This window comes from Pinus tabuliformis, chromosome 5_1, assembly GCF_031772625.1.
Source record: "Pinus tabuliformis cultivar Carrire ecotype Pingquan chromosome 5_1, CPIR1, whole genome shotgun sequence".
NCBI classification, from domain to species: domain Eukaryota; kingdom Viridiplantae; phylum Streptophyta; class Pinopsida; order Pinales; family Pinaceae; genus Pinus; species Pinus tabuliformis.
The window spans coordinates 735548211-735571151 of record NC_142305.1 but is presented as its reverse complement, the minus strand read 5'-3'; the positions used below and the strand labels follow the sequence as shown (position 1 = coordinate 735571151).

Sequence of the window (22941 nt, the reverse complement as noted above, 5' to 3'; positions counted from 1 at the left end):
ACCTCCTCAGAGGGTACAGAAGTGCATGTTCTGGGGATAAGTTTTTGATAAATTTCAGGACCCTTCTCTAAATGCATGAGAAGGGTTTAAATACTACTAACTAAATCTAAAAATAAATTATTACAAAAATGTAGGATGCAGTTTAAATGATCGTCCTCTTTTCAGAAAAATAAAACAAAATTAAAACTAAAATTGAATCTAAAATTAAACTACTTCTGTATTTGGTCCTTGAAATCGCACGCATGCAGCATCTGTTTGAGAAGAGTCGGCTGGCCGACTTCCGCTTTTAGCTGAGCTGAGAAAACAGAATCGACAAGAGCTGGCGCCATCTTTTCGGCCGAATTGATGATACACTTAAGAGTCATCCACTAGCTATGTGGCTTTACCAAGTATGCCCAGTAATAATCCCAGTTCAACTTGGTTAACCTTTGGATTGCTTCTGCCTTTTCTTTTGCCTTATGTTTCCATTCTGTCTCTACCATTGTTTTCTTGCAATTTTCGGGGCTTGCAGGTGACTGGGCAATTAGCAGCTTTCCTTTTCTAGAAATTTTTCTCAGCGATTGCGCATCGGAAACTGCCTCCGTTTTTTGATCCAGGCTTCCTTGATGCATTTTTCGCCTTTTGTGCCTTTTCCTTTTAGCGGATATAAAGCTCAGACCTTGTAAAAATAATAATTCCGTAAGCTCTTGACCCTGAGTCTTAAATTGTCTATTTCTGATATCCACACTGTCCAGTATCCACTTTACCATGTCCACGTATGGGAGCATTTTGGGCCTTGCTGCTATCTGGTGCAAGAATGAGCAAGCTAGCTCTGTGATAGATGCCTCAGAAGAACCATTTGAGCCCGCAGTAGCAGTAACTTCCATTACTCTGGGATTTTCCTCTTCAAGCAGATTACACATGCCTTCCCACGTAGCTATTCCCGCGTCTCTATTACAGGCCGTGTCTGTATACAAGGGCGCCATTTATTTTTCTTTAGAGCTCGGAGCTTTGCTTTTCTTTCCCATTTTATCTTGTGTATTGCTTTGTATTGGCCTTTGTTCTTCATTCCTGCAATTCACAAGTGAAGTGAAAATGAATGACAAGGAAGGGTGATGGGAAACTTTTAAATGCCGCAGACACATCAAGTATACCACCTTACGTGAGATGATTCTTTCGATAAGCATGCACCCATATTCCATTAATAATTGGAAACTAACTCATTTATTAGCATTAAAGTGCTTAACCAGGTGTCAGCTTAAGGAAAATACTTTTTTGAATCACGCGCCCGAAAGATCTGCGATGAAGCGATTTTGTGATTTGCTTTGCAATATCGCAACATCGCAAAATCATAACATCGCAAAGTTGATTGCTCGTGACATCGCATCATCGCATTGTCGTTGTATCGCGAGATCGCAATATCGCAGAAATGTTATGTATGACAATCTTTGTTAACCTGTTTTCTGTGAAATGCGATTTGCGATCGGCGTCATCGCATATCGGTAAATTAGAGTTTTTCAATATAAATTTTATTTGCTGCATGCGATGTGATATTATCGAGATCTCACAATGTTTGAATTCGGCTTATAGGGTGGTATGTTGTCATCTTTTGCGATGCGATTTTCCTAAGGAATGATTTTTATCTTACCTTATCATAAAACTTGGATTTTTTTAGATTTTGCAAGGGGGGTTTCCTAAGCTTATGATGGTAATTTTATTTGAAAAGGAAATTTAAGCACTAATTTGATTTTTTAATTTTTAACTAAGGGTCCCCACTTATTTCGTATTAGGAATAACACTAAATAAGGAGGGGGGTTGTTGCTGGCCACAACAGGAGTCAACATATACTCCATACCTATAAATGGGTACATTTCCATTTCTCAAGATATTACTTAATGAAAAGGAGTACCATAATCCAACTATGAATAATAAGAACTGCTAGATAATACTTCATTTTTCCTAGATATTCCATCATGATGAGTGACTTTCGAGTTAATTCATTGAAATGTTATGATCAACCTAGAGAGAAACTCATTCACTTAAAAACAATACTCATTAATCCAATCTACTCATTCGACATTGACGATTCAGATCAAAGCTCTCTAATGGGAGGCTTTTGGTCCCCAGAATAAAGAAGATGAAACAACTAAGAGATTTTGTTTTTCTCATATTGTTTTTGTCTTCTTGCAATTTCACCCTTGAGTTCAACTTGCCATGATTCTTCATGTCCTCTTTTAGTGCTCATACCTTCTCTATGATATTTTGTCAACCTCTAACTTTTTGAGTGCATTTGTGCAAAATATTCAATTGTAGGTAGACCTAGTTCTTCTTCCTAATAAGGGCAATTCATATAAATGTAATTTCTCCACATTTACCAGAATACATTTAAACGTCGAGAGGAAACCCATTTTGAGTGCATTATCATTGGCTTGCCAAGTGATTTCTAATAGAATGTATCTCAACAACTTCAACTTATTTCCTCACCTTACATTCACTCTTTGTTGAAATAGGACTATCCGCAACACACAATTTGTGATAGATCCTATATCTTCAAATTTTAGATTTCTGGGATTGCTGACTCGTTGTAGTGATTTTTCTGGATAAATCCCATCCATATTGACTTGAAAATCGACGTTTCGAACCTGCAACTAAGGTTCATCATCAGGATAAAAGTGTGTGAGGAAAACTGATCTACTTAGGTATTAATAGGAAAAAAGGTATCGGGGTTAAAAAAAACGCTGACTAAGAAAATTATCATAATGGAGAAAGGCCGACAAAGGGAATGTTCATGATATGATTTGTAATTATTTAAAAATAATGTATTAAATAAAATTATTTCTTGAGAATCATAAATGAATGAATAATATGATTAATACTATGATATAATATTAAATAATTAATGTATTATTATAAATTTCAAGAATAAATTTTATTATTTTATTAATTAATATTTATTAATTTTTTTATTATAAAGAATTATATTTCTAAACGAAGGTTAAATAATCTTAGGTTAAATAAAATTATATGTTGAAATTCATAAAGTGAATAATATGATTAATAATTTGATGTAATATAATTAATGTATTTTATAAATTTCAAGGATAATTAATGTATTTTATAGATTTCAAGGATAATTAATGTATTTAATTTAATTTATTTTAATTTTATAATTTTATTTTTAATATTTTTTTTTTTCCGAAGGTGGCAAAACCTATCAAACTCAGGTGTCAAACCTACAGTGAGGACAGCCATCTCTGGCTGCTATCCGCGAATGTCGGTTTGACTCATCACTATTATCAAGGAAAACCGCGATTAGGGTGAAGAAGCTTTAGGAATAATAGCTAAAAAATTATAAAACAAAACAAGAGGGTAAGTAAGAAAATGAAATAAGGATTAAGGGGTATTAAGATTTCAGGATTTTGATTTTAATGTAGGGATCCAATTTTTACTTATGACCCAACCTTCATCTCTGTTGAGGTTTTTGGAATGTTTATTAATTTCAATGGCTTCTCTGAATTTTTTGTGGAAATAATGGTCAACTTTAGCAAGAATGCAGGTGTTTTCAATGCACATGTGATGTTTAGTATTATTGGAATGTTCTGCTAGGGTTGAGTTTTTTAACCGGTTATGTTTTATGTCAGCAGAATGTTCTAGGATGCGAGTGTTGATGGATCTTCCAGTCTCCCCAACATATGGAATCCCATAGGAACAAGGAATTAGATAAACTCCTTTATGACTTTTAGGGTCAATGGGATCTTTGGCCGAATTGAGGCAACTACAGATTGTGTTAATAGGCTTGAAGGTGGTCATGATTTTATGCTTTCTTAGGATATGGGAGATTTTATGAGTGGTACCCTGAATATAAGGGAGGTTGACTCTGTTGATGAAATTGTCTAATTTTTTATTTTTATTTATGAGACCAGATTCCTTATTTGCTTTATTTAGGGTGGAAACTTCTTTAGTAATGTTCTTTAAAGGTTTTTTATCCAACTTTTTGTAGCAGCCACTGTTGTTAAGATGATCAATCATTTTGTCATTATAGTCTTTCTTATTCATTATGACTGTGGTCCCTCCCTTGTCTACTTTTAATATTATAATGTCAGGGTTGGAATTTAAGGTTTTTAGAGCCAAGTATTCATCTTTTGTGATGTTTCTTTTGGGAGGTTTGGAATTTCGAAGAATGATAGAACAATCTTGTCTAATTTGTTCTTTGGTATCATCTGGCATGTCTTTTATGCCATATTCAATGTAACAAAGAATGTCTTCTATGGGGATTTTTCTAGGTGTCATGGAGAAATTTAACCCTTACCTAAAAGATTGATAATAGATTCATTTAGAATGAGATCTGATAAATTAGTGATTTTTTTAGATGAATGAGATAAAATAGATTTATCATTTAAGGAGCAAGCGTTAAATCCTTAAATCCATTAAATCTCTTTTAACCATCCATGATTCTGTTACTTCCTCAGTTAGAGAGGCATTCATTTCCTCATTGATGGATGAGAAGAAAAGAAAAACCAATTGTAGAATGTCTCGTATTGGGCATCCTAGAGGCACCTGAAAGAGTGAATTGCTTTATCCTCGAAGGAGTGTAAAGTAGCACTATCCTATGATTTTATCTCCCATATGGTATTCCTTTGCTTATGATAGTTTGTGAACTAATGAAATAATTTGGTGTTGTTATCATCGGATTCAAGATAAACTACAACACGACTCCTAAGATGTCAGTGCTCTTCTTCCAACAGAAGTAGGGTATGTCTTCTTTCTTTAAGAGAGCGAAGCTCCTGTAGAGATGGCAAAGAGACTGGGTCGAAATCAAGAGTGCATTGAATATTCAAGATCTTTGCTTTGACCTCCTCTAGTTCCGTGACCAATTTGGCTTCATGGGCTTTAGCCCAGGTGCGAGAAACCCTTTTAAGAGTAAGGAGGCTCTCCATGAATTGTGCCATATATGAAGAATCTATGTCCATGAAGAGTGAATAAGTGTGCAATAGTCCTCCTCTTGTATCCATGTGGGATTGTAATAAAAATGATATGAGTTGTTGTTACCCTTGAGACTGATATGAAGTAATATGGGCTTGTGGTTTGGAATTCCCATATATTCAATGGAAGATTTAAAGGCACAACCAAAACTCCATAGTTCCTTAGAGATGAGAAATCGATCAAGATGCTTTGCTACTTCACCACCATCAAATCATCCATTCCTCCATGTTGGCATCAACTTGATAGGCTCGATGGGAATTAAATTGTGACGAGAAATAAAATCTCGAAATAAAGCACTCTAGGGATCTTGCCATGAGTTTGGACCCCAAACTTCCTGGGAATAAGTAGTGAAGTTTAGGTCACCACCTAAAATTGTGTGAGGATCTGAGAATGCACCTACTATAACCATATCTTCCCAAAATGAGGTGTGGTCAGTATAAGGCATATATGCATTTAAAACTACAAATAGAAGATCTTTAATTTTCAATTTCACAAGAATAACAAAAGGTAGAAGACAGGAAGAAATCACAGAGAAATGAGGGCTTCATCCTAAGATGAGACCTCGAGAATGACCGTCAACATCCAAATGACTAAAAGACCACCCCTTTAAGAAACCGTTTAAGGATCTCCTTGCTTTGTCTCTGGAGCACATTATTTCTTGAGTGAGAATAACATGAATCTTATGAGAACAACCAATCATTTGAGGGCTAACAATTTACATGCAACCCCTAACCCTTTAGCATTGAAAGATAGATAATAATTTGGATAAAGAGGCAAGTGATTTTCCAGCTCTAATGGCCTTGGATATGGGAACTTGTTCCCCTTTTTTATTTCAATTAATGCCTTTTCTTGGGATTTATGGAGGTTGGATTTGCAACCAATTGAATTCAAGACTAGAGGGTTTGGGGCAAGGCCTCTGCTAGAAGGAGGTTGCTCTAGAGGCTTGTAACAAGAGTGAAGAGCATGTTTTTTTTTATTAACAAGGGAGGGAGCTAAGGGGTGGATGGAGGGGGTCGGAGGAGAGGAGGAGTGAGAAGGTGAGGGGATGAGGGGGTTAGGGATCGAGGGAGGGTGTGGGAGGAAGGAGTGAGGGTAGGAAAGGGAAGGGATGTTTCTAGAGGGGATAAGGAAGAGGAGGGGATCAAGAGATAGGAAGGCCCATTAGGGGGAAAAGGGGTAGCCAAGGGGAGGGAAAATGGAGACGTAACTAAATAAGTTGTTGATGCATAGCCCTTAGGGGTTGAACCACCATGAGAAGGAAGTATAGTGATGATCAAGGCAACTAGCCTAGAGGAAGAAGGGTATGAAGGGGAAGAGGAGACCTTATTCGTTGTTTGTTCATCCTCTGAGAAGCAGTAGAGTACAAATCAGGAAACTGAAAATCAAATCCTCCCAAAGGAGGGAAACCTCATGGCAAAGGAAGAATCATAATGGAATCTTCTAATAGTTAATTTTCTGAAGCCATTTGCGACCATCCATCTCAATCTCCATGTTAGCAAGAAGACCTTCCTTTAGGTTGACTTCAACCTGAATCCAAGCCCATCTGCAATTCGGTTTAGTTTACCATCTAGAATCTAAGTTGACAAAAAAATTGATTTTGTTACAGATAACCATAAGAGTATATTTTTCTAAAAACGGGAGGGGAAGCCTAGGAAAAATAACCCATACTTTAATGAAATCCATAGGTTCCTTGGAAGGGCCAAAGTTTATAGATCAGGGTTGGAGGGAGAGGCCAACTTTTCCCTAGGTCCAATGGCCCTCCATAAGTCTTTTGCATTCCATTGGAATATGAAGGTCAACCACCCCTATTCAAGTAGATGAAAAGTGGGAGAATATCCAATTATGGGCACCCAAGAATTCTTAATAAAAAAAACAATACATGAGATCTTGTAACTGCCATTGAAGTGCCCTACGAGGGTTTTACCCTACAAGTCCAAAACCTAAGAGAGAGATATCCTTATCGATGACAAAACTTATCAATCCCTGTCGATGCTTAATGCATTTCTTCTTCTGCCTTCCCCAACTACTATTTAGATCATGAGTCGAAGGTGCACAAGGGTTGACTACTAAAGTAGAGGGCGGAAAGGGATTACATTGTGTCAAAAGGAGAAGGGTTGGGGACATGCAAGTAGGAGGGAAAGGGAAACCCAGGTTGAGATGAGGGAGGAGAAAAGAGCTAGAGAGAGGTAGTAGGCACGAAGGAAAGTGAGGGGCTGACATACATCAAATTTTCTAGCGGACAAGATGGAGCATTGATGTGGCGCATGGAGATCTCGAGTTGGGAGAGAGATATGAGATGGGAGGCAGGGTTAGATGTGTAGTCCACCTCATCTTCCCCCAATATTCCATAATGCCAAAGTGACCAAAAAAGGGTTGGAAAAAGAAGGGGGTGATAACGAGAAATTGGGAAAAAACTAATAAGGCCCAAAAAATCAAACCCTTATTCTCTAAAAAAGAGTAAGAGGGCCACAAGCAAATGTTGCAAAATTACGAGACTATAAAGTCATCCTTTTTAAAAATATATCTTTCCCACCTGACCATTTATATACATTAAGCAATTAAATTTACAATAATAATTTTGAAAATCTAAAATTAGATTTATAATTAAAATAAATTTAAACCTTAGTAAAAATATATTTCTCAAAATATAAAAAAATAATTATATTTTATTTAGAAAAAATATATTTACTAAAAATATAAAAAATAATTATATTTTATTTATTTATTAAAAAAAAAAATTATAAGATTAACTATTTCAAAACAACCCAACCATCCATAGAGACTGTCTTTGGGAGGTAGTTTCAAAATAACAAATAGAAATGGAGAAAAAACGCCATTTCCCATTTTTATTAATATTTTATAAATTCTGACCGGGTGATTGAGACTAAATATTACCTCTTCGATAATCTGGAAACCCTCTAAATTCATAATTACATATGCACCAATGCTGAAAACCATTTTTAAATCACAAATGTCTACAATTTTTGTCATATATAAAAGGAGAGCAACCTAAGCCCTTTAACCTCCAGGACCTTTGCCCCGCAAAAGGCGGTTTGTTCACATGCAACGCCATCACGGTAGCAGACTACTGTAACCACAGTCAACCGTCCGATCGACGAGCGAAGGAACCTATTTCTTCCCACAAGTCTCTATATCCTGCCCTCCTCCTCCCCTTTTCGGCAGCAGTGCTAGGTGTTCGAGAGGCGTCTCAGATCTCTTTGCGGGGAGCCATTCTTGTCCCCTCGAATCTCAGATCTGACCCTTCAACTCGGGATCTCTAACAGGCATGGTCCTTTCTCATCATTTTTCCTTACGATTTGGTATTTTATTGTGCCTGAAGCATAGTGCGATCTACAGCAATTCAATTCTGCTCTCCGATCCGTGTGTTTTCTTTCTTTTTTTCATGGAATTCCCCTCGTTATATATAAATCATGGGATTTCCCCATGTGTTCTAAGTGGGTTGTTGCTTAATTTTATTTTGGGTGTACGAAAAAACATTAGGGGTACTTTTAAGATCTGCGCCGAATGTAAGATCTGTGTTTATGATCAATTGTCTTTACCCTGTTTGATCAGATTAGAAATGTTTCAAGAATATGAGCTTCTGATCTATGATCTGTGCCAAGAATTTTTCTAATGATGGTTCTGATCTGCACCTGGGGTTGATCAGGCGGTCAAGATGGGACTCACTTTTACCAAGCTTTTTAGTCGGCTCTTCGCAAAGAAGGAAATGCGCATTCTGATGGTTGGTCTCGATGCCGCTGGTAAGACGACCATCTTGTATAAGCTGAAGCTGGGAGAAATCGTTACGACCATCCCTACCATCGGTAAGTCGATCGTTTTCCGAAATACAGCACGATGCCAATGGCAGGATTTATCTATACAGGTCTTTTGCTATTGTCCCAGCCCTGCCTCCACCATTTGTAAATACACATTGAAATAGGTTGATGGCTTCAGTTCAAAATTCAAATCATACTTTGACAAGAATATGTTAGATTTGAGTAAAAAATGGGTATTTTATTGTTATTAATGAATTTGTTTTTTGGGGGTTGGTGGTAAAAATGCTTCATTCCATCTCTCAAATAATATGACAGTATGATGTGGTAAATTATAAGGCCACCACCATCATGTCATTAAGGTTTACTTATAACTGTCCTCTTAAATCAAAATTCTACAAATCTAAGTAGGTTATCATTAAACAAAATGGGCATGCGATCTAGCTTAATCAGCCAAAACTTGGCACAAGGCCCAAAAGATCAATAGAGTCTGCCCTAGGCGGCACATTAACAGAATGACTCATTAACATTAAATTAGGCACTGGCAACTGCATCTTCAGGGTCTGGGTTGTCATCCTCGGGCTTCGGCCGGCTGGCTACCTGTGGCAGTTCATCAACAACCAACTACTCCCCATCCATCATCATTTGACGTTTCCTCATAAAATTTTGGACCTAGGCATGATTATAATTCATAAATCCAAAATAAGTTTTACACGTCTGTTTGCTTAGATATTCTAAACAAGGTCCATAATAAGTTGGACATGGGATTCAGAAATTAGCTGGGTGTCTCTCTATTAGAAATCTGCTAATAGCAATACAATTCGAAGCATTGCTGGTAACAATTTGTATGATATGCTCCAATCTCACCTTAGAAACAAACTTAAGGACTAATATAACAACCGGTATTCTTTAAGCAGATTGATTGGCACTGTTAAAAATAAGGTTGGCAAAAATTCTTTTGAGATTATTTGTTTAGGCACACAGGTTTTCAAAGAAATGGTATTAGTTGCATATTGAATAAATAGCATGCTGGAGTAGCACCTTGTTCTGTCTTTCAGTATTTCCTCATCATATCGAGTATCCCCAGGGCATTGATTAACAGAAGCCCATTTGGGATAAAGCTGATGCTCCTGCAAACGAATTTTTAAAATTAAAATATCTATGGCCAATCATTGGGTAGTGTGCTTTCATTAATATTTATTTTTAACACATTTCAATATCGAGGAATTTATTTGCATTATATTATCTCTGTTAAATTCTAATGTTTCTAATGTGGGTTATATTTAGGTTTATATCTGCAGTGCTGAATATATTTATTTGTTCATGTGTATTCGAATAGTTTGTATTAGTTTCTACATGTGTCTTTTCCCTTGGCTTATAAAAAGCAGTTAATGTATCTCTAGCAGATTTCCCTTTCCTTTTCTTAGTTTTTTCATTGGCATAATTGGGAGGCAAGTTCTAAGTTGGTTCTTTCATGGAGTAGGATTCAATGTGGAAACTGTCGAGTACAAGAACATCAGCTTCACTGTGTGGGATGTTGGGGGTCAGGACAAGGTATGGAAACTCCAGTCACATCCTGTCAATATATATGTGGGCATGTTTGTCGTTTGAGTCTATGTTGACTTATGTGACTGCTAACTATTGGTGTCTCCTTTTTCATCCTAATAAATTGTTATAACTATCTCTGTCTAATTGTAGATTTTAATAAGGTAATCAGCTGACTGTTGTGACAGGCACACCCAACACACATATACATCACTCAGTACCTCAACAGTACTAATTATTGTTTCAAATGCTCTTTGTACATATGGTGCTATAAAGTATGAACTTGTTTTTCAAAAGCTGGTAAGGTGCACATATGATCCTATGAGTTACATCATCAAGATGGAATTGTTTAGGTGTGTTTGGGCAGAGTTGACTGTGCCAAATCCACATTTGAAGCCTTGAACTATGAGGCTTTTTACAGATATGCAATATTTCAGCATGTGGTGTTCTTTTCTTTATGTGTGCCTTAGGATGGTATAGAGAAATGGGAGTCCTTATGACTCTTCACTAATTTTTACTTTTAAGTCTTGACTCTTATAACTTAACCATCTGGTCCATTCAGTACATGAGTGTAGTTATTAATTTCCTATGGTAATATATTTATTCCTTATACGTTAATATCATAATATGTTATACGTTAATATGCTATTCTACTGTTTAGGGTTATTCATATTAGAGGACTAACTAGGACCAATTATATCAGAGGACTAAGTAGTCTCATAATCTTGTCGCCTTATAGAAATGCACATTCTGATCCTTGAAGATAGACATAAATGCTGATTTCTCATAGAGGGCAATAATGATCCCAGTATGGGCCCAAATACATAGGTTTGATAGTACTAACTACTGATCTAACTTATGTTTCAGATGTAGCAAAATGTTTGATCTGGGGAATGACATTGATTCTGTTCTTTGAGCTGGCTACCTGAGTAAAAACTTAACAAATCTCCTAGTTAAAATTGGTTAGATGTGATTTTACTTTTGGTCAATAATTATCTGGTTACATGGCCAGAACCATCTACATACATATTTAAATTTTACATACACATGCTTCTGTAATCTCAGCTGCCTCAGAATTCTAGTAAATCCAAAACAGAGTTTTTTGCCTCTATGGGCCTTCTGGACTAGGATTCTACACTGATACCTTCCATACTTTCTACAAAATTGACTCAAAAATTTTACATATTTGCAGTACATTATCAGCAAGAGAAATTAAATGGGCCTGGAAGTCCCAGCCTCAGCATCTCCGAACTGAAGTACCTCTTTCCCATGGAATGATCCACCACCTGTTGAAGCACATCTGACCTGCTCCTCCTGTGTGTCTGTGCCAGTTTCTGTCTTGCCAGTCTTGAACTCTGGAACACTTGTGTAGAGCTCAATGCCTGCTGCTTCTGACTTGTTTGAAAGCAGATCTGCCTCCAGACTTGCAAACTCTCTCCATTCTAGCTTGAAGCCATTCAATTTTTTTCTCTGCCAGGTTGGCTCTTGCCCCCCTCTTGCTTTCAATAAGCTCCAACCTTCTGGATGTGAGCTCAACCATTCCCATCAGCACCCTGAATAAATTCTCAATGGATTTTTTCCAGCGATCCATCTCTAGTTCCGGAGCTTGCACCTCCTCAGCCCCCATGACTACACACTCCAAATTCAAATAGAGATGATGAATGCACCTGGAAACAAGAGAGGGAGATGCCCAAAGACTGGGTTTTCACTGCATAAATCCTCAATGCCTCTCTCGAGGTGAGATTCTGATGGCACCAATAAAAACCAGATCTCCACAGATCCGAGAACCTGTTACAGATATGGGGATTTTGATGCGCAGGACACCATGCATCTCTGCAAATTTAAGAATGGCGGATTGGGGGAATGCAAATGGATTTGCAAATTAAATGTTGTCGAATGGCGGATTGGGGGAATGAAAATGGATTTGCAAATTAATACCCATAGCTAAGCCAATCCATCTGTCCACCCTTCTAAGATTGATGTGCTTGGGAAGGGCCGCTAAGTACCCTGTTTGTCCATGTGAAGGCCTGTGATCATGATTATCACCTGGTGGATGGAACTTGTTAACCTCTTCATAATAGGTTTGCTGAGTCATTTTGGAGTCTGAATCAAGGGACTTTAATTTGAATGTAGTTGGAGTGAGCCTGATTAATGCAATTCTGCGATTATATGCTACATTATGAAGATAAGAGGATGTAAAAAATACAGAAATCATGCCAATTATGTTTACCTGATATTTAATATTGAGGCATCAGTAGCTGATGTTGAGGTCAACTACACCAAGATAATTCAGTAGCATCATAATTCCATGTGAAGATCTGTGATAATGATTATCACTTGGTGGATGGAACTTGTTAACCTCTTCATAATAGGTTTGCTGAGTCATTTTGGAGTCTGAATCATGGGACTTTAATTTGAATGTAGTTGGAGTGAAATAGAATCCCCCAGAGATGCCTGATTAACGCAATTCTGCGATTATATGCTGCAGATGTAAAAATTACAGAAATCATGCCAATTATGTTTACCTGATATATAATATTGAGGCATCAGTATCTGATGTTGAGGCCAACTATGTCAAGATAATTCAGTACCATCATCATTTGAATGAAAATATGATGATGGTTGAGAATCAGTGCTAGTGTAAAGGTGAAGCAATATATGATTTTGTATGGCTTAGTTTGAAAATTAGGCTGCAACCAGCATTATGACATAGAATTTACAGGCACTTATATATGTAGCATTGGAATAACATTGCCCATAACAAATTTTGTCAATACCCATGTATATATTCAGCTATTTCAACACATTAAAATGTACATTCTGATATAGTGAGGAATGTTATCGGTTGCTTCATGGGTCAGTTGACTCAGTTCTGATAACTATCAATTACATGACATCCATTATTCTGGTATCTTTGGTGATGCCCACGATGCTAATTACCACCATGGAACACAGCTGACATTAAATTTACAAAACAGAAGCAGAATTATGAGTTCTGCACTTGGGGAAACAGCTCCCGGTGAGCATTTTTTCTCCTAGCCATAGGCACCAGTTTGTGTAGGTGGCACCCCCATGCTAGGAAATGAAACAACAGGGGATGAATTCACTGGCTATGGCTCTGGTTCTCCTTATTCAGCCCAAATTACATCTTACTTCTCAGCTAGGGAATTAATATCTTAGGCATATTTTTACTACAGCCATCTCATGGACCAACCTCTGTTTACCCTTCGGGTCCTACACAACACAAGGAATGGGATCCTCTTCTCTGCTAAACAGGCCCTTGGGCTATCCCTCTTTCCTCTAGTCCTCCAAGACAGGCTGGCCATGAAATTGCTACTGCTTGGAACCAAGGAATCTTGGCTGTAAATTATTTTCCTCTTTGATTCAACATTCACTTTCCACAATAAAATATGTTTTAGTTGACCTCCCTTACTTCCTCACTTGTTGGTGCACCTTATAATTTATTACTACTAATTTCTAAAATAATGATATGGTAATTTTTTTTAAACAATGGATTACACACCATGATGAACCCTTTGGCACCCTCATTCTGAGGATGGTACCTGGGATAAACTGGCCGGTTGCAGTTTTGGCAACCTAAACCAGTGGTGACGTCAAGTGAGGCCCATTAATATCTGTAGAGGCAGTCGGACCAGGGACTTGATGCCATGTCATCCTGCTTATAATTAATGAAATGGTAATACACTTTACCCATATTACCATATTTTTTCCATGTAACCAAACACCCTGCCTTCCAACCTGCAGGCAAGGGTAAGATATTCTTCAGGGGTAAGGCCGTTCAACATGTCTCGAAGACATTACAACAATATACTCTATATGAGCTCAACATGTCACTTCTGGGAATTGAACCGGGGTGGGGAGGATAACAATCATTCCTCCCAATCACCTGAGAAAAACCCAATGGACATACCCAACTTACCATATACTAATATGTTATCATCAAATGCTTATAGGTGGTATTGCAATGGCCATTCTGTATGGCAAGTTAATACAAAGCAGAGAATAGTATATCTAAATCCAGTCTCCCAAAGAGGCCCAAAATCAGTAAAGAAACTACTTTGCAATACATTTAAAAACCTGGACTTATTTGAAGCCATGACCACTGTGGAATTCCTGTTTAATGCCAGCCTGAAAATTGGGTTCCAGATCTGCAATTCACATTTCAATGTTGCCTTGAGATTGTTTAACGGTCTCTTTATCTTTAACCATAATTCCTATGGCCAATAGAACCATTAGGAGGGTTAATAAAGGAGTATGAGGGTTCTCCAAGCAGGTGCAATCTCTTAGTAAAGCCTAGGACCAGTTATAAAGCATATTACAGTTTGTTTCTAGCTTCTCAATTTTATTGCTTTGATGAGATAATGTCTTTACAATTTCTGAAACCGTTGCCCTTTTAGCTTTAATTTCACTAGACATTTGGCTATTAAAGTGAGAAAGATCTTCCTGAGTACCAACTACTCGGCATTCACATTTGTGCTGAGTTCTTCATAAATATGATCATTGATTCTATATAACTGGACTGAACCAGATACTTCTTATTTGAACCAGTCCACCAAGGGACAACTGACCCAAATTGGAGACAGAGCATACAACTGAAGATAACTAAACCAAACAATAATAGGAATAACAAGCCTTGTCAGAGATAGCAGAGTTCAACTACCATGTTTCCAGGGATGATTCCAGTGATGATTCAAGTGATGGCCACCAAATTCTCTGAAGATTGGCACTCCGCCATTTTCTACAGATCCATTGTAGATAGCCAATATTGAAATTCATTCCTTAATACTGCCTTCATCCCTCCATACCATCACCATAAGTTTGATGACCTTCACCTTATGCATGAGTAAATGTGAGTACATGGAGGACACAAGGGCTTTAATGTCCATCTCTTCAAACTTAAATTTGCTCCACCAGTTGTCATCAAATCATGTTTCCATCAAACTTATGTTGCAAACTATACTACACATCAATTCATGCGAGGTGAGATATAACTGGAACCCCCCCATTTATGCTTATCATGCTCACCTCTACTATGTTTGCTTCATTTGCCTTTTGATCTGCGATGTTAATTGCCCTCACGACCTGAAAAATTTAATGTTTTCTAAACTCTTTTCAAGACCTTGAGCTCTATGAATGGGCATACCTACGTGAATGTCTTATGTGTTTGACTGGCCTCGCATATGTTGGATTATAATTGTGGAGTCATCCACTACAGTAAGATGCTTGACCCTGCTTGACTTATTTTTAGAAATGCTCGGAGTAAACAATTGCAAACGGAAGAGAGGGTGCTATGATGGAAGCGAAAGCCATAATTAGTTGAGAATATCACGATTCCAGGGGCAAAATCTATATATTTGACACTAATTGTTGGGCCACCACTTTTAGCTTTTACAATTTTCTATTTTTAGGCCTGCTAAAGTTTCTCTTCAATCTCATTCTGGTTTCCATGAATATATGCAAATTTATATTGTCCTTTTCTATTACAAGGTTGTCTAATTGTCCTTTTTTCCAATAGTATAATGCTTATGCTTGTTTATTTTTAAATTTTGCTCTGTTCCTTTGTTAAATTCAGTAGTTAAAAAGTGCATCGTATTTTGTTTTATACTTTCTGTTTGACTTGAAATGTCTCACGTCCTGGTCTGCTCTTTTAATTTGTGTTTTAAACAGATCCGTCCACTATGGAGACACTACTTCCAAAATACTCAGGGTCTCATCTTTGTGGTTGATAGCAATGATAGAGACCGTGTTGTAGAAGCAAGGGATGAACTTCATAGAATGCTGAATGAGGTAACTTTCATGTTATATGATGTGATGTGTTTAATGATAAATTATGAAATATCTATAGTTAAAAACTCTGCAAATAAAAGTTAAAGATTTCAGTATGAAAATGTTTCAGAATTATAGAATGAAAGTTATTACATAGCGTAAGGTAGATCTGAACGCAGTGTGATGACACTGAAAACATAAAGTATGAATTGGACGGTTGAATGTTCAATTAGGATCATGTATGTGTAACTTGTTTATTGTATTTGTTCATCCATGTGTAGAAAATTTATATGCTCTGCACCCTTAACCCAGTTTGCAATATTGCAAGTGTTTGTTTAGGCCCAACCCACATGTTTTGACATGCTGATATAAATTCTACATGCATGTACTTTTTGGTCAAACTGACCCGGGAAAAACCCCACAGCCTAAAACCAGCCTTCTAAGGAGGATTTTATATGCTTGAGAAAATAAAGTTTATATACATATAACTCAGTACTTATATCACAACCAGCTGTAGCATTAAATGCTGATATGCCTGGTAGATTGTGCGCACTGAATTTTCAGATTTACACAGAAATCATAGACTGATAATTTCAGTCATCCTCCTTCCAGCTAGGAATTCGTTCTCTTGGCAGCTCTCACACACAGGGAATCAAACCTCTTTGTCTGCTACAGCTAATGAGCCACTTCTGGAACCTTCACAATTTTCGGGCTCCTTAAAACTCGGCCTCCACAAATTTAGGGCTGCTGTTGTAGAAGCTCCTCTGCTGTTAAGTTCTCCTGCAAATGTTGGCTGTAGCAACCTCTTCCTCCTTTCTTCTTGTTCTCACTTCTCTTCTCCTCTTGCTCTCTCAAGTGTGTAGTGAAGTATGAGCTCCTTTTCTCTCTTTATGTCTTTCCAATGAGATAGGAACCCAATCCCTAAGATCTAATGGTTGAGATTTAATCTCAAACCATAGATCAAGGGTGGAGATGAGTCCCCCCAATTGACGCCTCCTCATGTGGTCCCCTTTTCTATTAATGAGCCTCCCTAGTACTTTTAATGTTTGAATACTATGGTCACTTTTTTCCTCATAAAGTCACTTTACATTATAAAAGTCACTTTAATAAATAAAGTACCTAGTACATCTCCACATAAAGTAACTTTTAAATCACATGTGACTTTAATAGTAAAGTACCTAGTACATCTCCACATAAAGTAACTTTTAAATCACATGTGACTTCAATAATAAAGTACCTAGTACATCTCCAGATAAAAAGTACATTAGCCCCCTTGATATTAATATACTCATAATATGACTTTGACAAAAGGTGATTTATGTGTCTCCATAGGCCAAAAGGATAAATGCCTAGGAAACACCTCCTTGGTACTATTTTCAACGCTATGCAAACTATCGATTGTATATGTTTCTGCAATTTCTTGACTGGTTCAAATATTCAGTAGGGTTTGCATCGTATTAAGATCATATAGCAGATTTAATATCATAATAGTACATTGCCTTATTTGTCACAGGAAAATGTTACAAAATGCCAGACATAAACTTTTACTAGTCTTGATTTCCAACAAAGAGGGAGAGATAAATGATAAACCAGATCTCTACATATTTTGGGTCAAAACCAGTGGCCTCTCTGTTTTATCCTTATAGGAAAATTCACTAGTATTTTAAAGAGCTATGCTTTTTTACAATGATCATCTCTCTGTAAAGAATACTTTACATGTTTCAAATTTGAGCTTGTTATTACCATGTATGATGCATTTCCTATATGCTGTCGCTTGAGCTTACACCTCATGGAAGGTACTATGAAAGTATGCTAGTATATCAAATTAGAAGACTTTTGTAGGGGAAGCAATTATCTTTGATTTGGAAATATTTTTGACTTTGATATTAACAAGAAATAATAATAAATGTATAAGTAATGAATAATAGATAAGCCGATTGTATGTTAAAATATACTATTAATGACGTTATTTATATACATAAAAATAACAACTTTATGCATTTAGGCACCGGTATGTTAAATTATTCTAGTATATTAAACTAGAAGATTTTATGTATTTAAGGCACTAGTTTGTTAAATTAGGTTATATTATGTTTGCATGTTCTAGTATATAAAAAACTAGCCTTCGGTAAAATTTGAGTTGTTACTGTAGGCAATAAAATAGTTCCCCTTTTGCTATGAATGAGTGAACCTTTAAAGTGCTTCTTCAGCTCTCAATAAGTTGTGGCTAATTTTAATCAATCATGTACAAAGAACTTGACCTCAATGCTTTAAAACCTGTGTTCATGTATGTTTCCTTGTAGAAGAGATTGTAACAGCTATTTCCTTCTGGTTGCAGGATGAACTACGTGATGCTGTATTGCTTGTGTTTGCAAATAAGCAAGATCTTCCAAATGCTATGAATGCTGCAGAGATAACTGACAAACTTGGGCTGCATTCCCTTAGGCAGCGCCACTGGTAAATTATTATCCATTGATTTCCACTTTGGTATTGTACCTATTTGAAATGCCTTCATGTATTCATTGACAAGGCATTGTTGCTTCCATGCTGCTAGTGAAATTTAGATAACATTCATGAGATGCAAGTGTCAATAATCAATGAACAGTGTTGAAGATTGGATTTGTCTGACTGAATTTGTGTTATGCTTTTAGGTATATCCAAAGCACTTGTGCCACTTCTGGCGAGGGCTTGTATGAGGGCTTGGATTGGCTCTCTAACAACATTGCAAACAAGGCAAAGCACACATGTTATCCTATATTAATGAGTTTTTATAAAAAACAACAAAACGGATGAAATTTCTAATTTTTGTCCTTTATCTTTTGCAGGCTTGAAGAAATATGGTGAACTGGGTTCCTGGAATTTTGTAGGGCAATGTCGTCTTATTTCATTTTTGTCAGAGACAGTTTGAAGAAATAAGTGCAGTCAAACTGACTTTTGACTACTATTCAATTTCTTCTATGGGTTTGTGCCAATCTGCTAGGAATGAACTAATTTATATATAGCTCATTATGCTTAAATGGCAAAGCATGAGTAGTTATTATAAATGTATTTGATGATTATGATATTGCCTTTTGTGTGGGGAGCATAGACATTACTATAGGAATGTTCCGGCTGATTTGAAACTTGTATTCTTATTTCTAGCTTTATTGTCTCATATTACACTCAAATTCATTCTACCAGATAATAAATACACAGGTTGGTTTGTAATTTTGGAATACATTATTGAAATTCTTTTAGCTGTGTTTATTATGTTTATTATTTTCAAGAATCTTCATGTGGCACGAACATCTTGCTTATTGATATTCAACAAAAATATCTTGAAGTTGTTTATTCTATGTTCTTTTAACGACCGCTGAAGACCATCTATGGTGTGCTTTCCTTGGTTTTAGTTTTACTTAAATGCATAATGGGGGTTTTGATTGAACGAGAATTTTGAAGTACATCGTTTTGCTTTGCTTTTTCAAGATGGCACATAATATAGTCAGGATCATTGTTCGAATTGTAAATACAAAATGCGTTAGCCTATTGCTTTGGTAAACTTGAACATAGAAGATATGGGCGGGTTAGTTTGTTTTTCCTCGTTTGTTGTAGTCTCCAAGCCTTCTTAATTCCCTTGATTGACTAGTGTTAACTATGGCTTCTAAAGGGATAGTTTTTATATTGCTTTTTATGTTTTATTAATGAGATGTGATTGATACACTTTATAGAAAAGTTGCGTGTGTACAACAAGTACCTGGTTTAGATACGAGTTATCCATAGGATATTTTTAAAGGTGTTCTAAAGGATTCGTAAGATATGTAATATTGATGTTTGGGAGATGTAGAGGCCCTAATTGTTAGAGGTTAAAAAGGTAAGTTATTTACAATGACATGAATTTGTTTATGTATTTAAATTATTATTATTTTATATGAATATTCAATGTTATAAAATAGTGAGGTATTTGTAATAGCATGATTTTTTACAAGTTGAATTAATTATCCTTTTCTTAATTAATTATTATCACTGTTGAATTGTTGATAGTCGCTCTAAATGAGCATGGTGGTTAAATTTGTTAAAGAAATGGGGAATAAATTTGTTAGCAACATTTAGAAACATTTAGGTGTTTAAATTTGTTAGAAACATTTAGATGTTTTGATGGCTTTCTTAGCTTCCAAACATTTAAATTTGATAGAAACGTTTAGATGTTTTGATGGAGTAATAAGGCACTAGGAGAATGACATATATGGCTACTTTATTTAGTGTGTGATATTGTGATGGTTTTTGAACACTAGGAGAAAGTCACTTGATAGCATTACTTAATGGGTAAAATTTTAATGCTTTTTGTTTCTCAATAAGTTTTCAAAGATTGTTTTATTAGAACATGTTGGCTTGTAAGAGGTGATGTTGTTATCGTGACTAGCTATTTGTCATTGTATGGGTTGAGACTGTATTGTAAAGTAGCATGCGTAGGTGTTAATGGATGCCTTTCTTGAGCTATCTATACTTGAAAGATTAATCAGTCTCTCTGAGACCATGTTCTCATCCCTTTGCGAACAATTGGTAGTCCTTAAAGATAATGTCCTTGTTTCATCAATTCTTCACACACTGAGTGAACTCATTGATGTTGTTGCCTTGAAGTAGAGAACACATAATCCATTGGATTGCCAAATTGCGTTTTCCTTCGTTGAAGCCTTTTGTTCTCCTCTTGTTGGTCATTTTTGCTATGTGATAGTACATCTTGATTATCTTGAGGTTGTTGGACGAGTTAGTCATCAAGGTTACCAAATCACGTGACTTGTCATCCACCTTTTGTGTAGTCGCATATATGATAGCTTTACTTCATGGGTAATATGCTGATGATTTTTACTTGTCAATATATAATACATTAAGTTTTCAAAGATTGTTTTGTTAGAATGTGTTCCTTGTAAGAGGATGTTATCATGACTAGCGATTTGTCATTCTATGGGTTGAGCTTGTTATGCAAAGTAGCATGTTTAGGTGTTAATGGATGCCTTTATTGAGCTATTTATACTTGAACAACTGATCACCTTCTTTGAGACCATGTTGTCATCCCTCCATGTGAACACTTAGTAGTCCTTGAAGGTCATGTCCTCGTTTCACCAAGTCTTCACATGCTTTGAGTGAACTCATTAATGTTGTTGCATGGCGAATCAAAGGTATGCCTATACCTACTATTAAAGCATTGAGAATCTCCAGGGTTGCCTTTGAATTTTGTTGCGCTTGTACTCCTTTGAAGTTGGCTTTGCCTTCAAAATCAATTGTAGTTGGGCTTTTTCCAAGTCTTCATAGACTCTTCTTATGTGCCATTCACATTGCACATGGGCATGGCCAAAGAATCCACTCCAAGTCTCAAAGACTCAATTTTACTTTGTTGCCATAAGTGTGTTCTTGTCCACCTGCTCAACCTGTCACTAAAGCTTATTGCATAAAGTTACACTTTCCAAGTCATGGTGGAGGGTGCCTTAAGTCTCTGAGGCCTATGTAGTTAAACTATCTTGGCTACCTATTCCTTCAAGGCACTAAGTTGTACATTTCATCCTTCTAATTTCCATTGTATCACTTGCCAACTCATCCCCAAACTTGCTTCTCTACATAAAGTTTGCTCAAGCATGATGAATATAGCTTGAATTGCTTTGGTACGACCTATCATGGATCCACAATCTTTGCAAATCCTTCTTTGTACAATTGGAGTTGCCCAAGTTTGTTTTGGCACCCGAGGCTATGTGACACTCTCATGCCTTCCATCATAGGGGCTTGGCTAGCATATGCCTATTGCAAGTAGACTAGGCCTCTTTGATTTAGGTTTGCACAAAACTTTTCCTGAGTTTTTTTTTTGCAATACAAAAAATGAACTAGATAAATAAACCATCTCTGAGTCTCATATCCATTGGTATGCACAAAAAAAAGTTGACTGACTAATCCTATTCTAGCAAAAATCAAGACGTGGACGCTTTCCATCATCCAGATCCAAAAAATACAATAAAACAAAAATATCGTTCATCCATAATCTGTCACCTAACATCGCAGAGCAGAAAAAGATAGCATAGTAGATGACATCCCTCAGATGTCAATCTCCACTGAACTCAGAAAAATGAACCTATAGAATACAGAGTAATAAAACTTACTTGGGCCTTATACGCCACCTGCTTTACATAGTGTATCAACCTTCGAGTTTTGTTCCTAGCAGATGTGTGAGACAAAAATCCTAGAGAAAGCTCTGATCAAAGATTGAATCCTATCCATCCAATGTGTGGGTCCATGAGCACCTAGAGAGGATCTTTGATTTGCCCATTAAATAGTCACCTTGGAGTCACCGAATACATCAATGTCATCAATCTCCAACCATTTTGCACAATTGTTTTTCCTTAAGCTACAATTGGTGAAATACTTTTAACACTTAGCTAGCAATACTTTTAACACTTAGATAGTTATTCAATGTTTATCAGACATAAAGCAAAGCATGCAACAATAACATCCAACACATAAAGAATCCACAATAGAGATGTATAGGCAACATTGAAGGAAGGTGCTTGATCTTTATTAGTATGAAGAATGTTATAACATATACAACAAAGAGTGTGACCTCTTACTAGCCACTCTTCTGTAGATATATGGTAGTTCTAAGTCAATTTGCCTTTCTCCCACTAGCACAATCCAATCATTGAAGAATTCATAGGCTTACTTCTTACAGGTCTTGATTTTGCACAATCCAGTCCCAATAATATCCAAAGAGTTCATTATGCAAACCCCAAAACTTAGCACAAATTGTGGAGTTCTTGCACAACCTTATGTGAATGACCAAGCTTGAGTTTGATGACCTTCCACTTTGTACGTGTCCTCTTTATATAGTGGAAGTTCCCTTGTGTTTTCCTCT

At 36.5% G+C, this 22941-nt stretch overlaps 1 protein-coding gene across 1 annotated transcript; it reads left to right on the top strand.

Annotated features, from left to right (window-relative positions):
* Positions 1 to 7995: 7995 nt before the first annotated feature.
* Positions 7996 to 19274, top strand: LOC149167043 (ADP-ribosylation factor 2). Its single transcript, XM_089432848.1, has 7 exons — positions 7996 to 8246; positions 8630 to 8786; positions 10219 to 10289; positions 15969 to 16088; positions 18406 to 18524; positions 18719 to 18800; positions 18893 to 19274. The coding sequence occupies exons 2-7, from the start codon at positions 8639 to 8641 to the stop codon at positions 18896 to 18898; spliced, it is 546 nt and encodes a 181-aa protein (XP_089288974.1). The 5' UTR covers positions 7996 to 8246; positions 8630 to 8638; the 3' UTR covers positions 18899 to 19274.
* The last annotated feature ends 3667 nt before the right edge of the window (positions 19275 to 22941 follow it).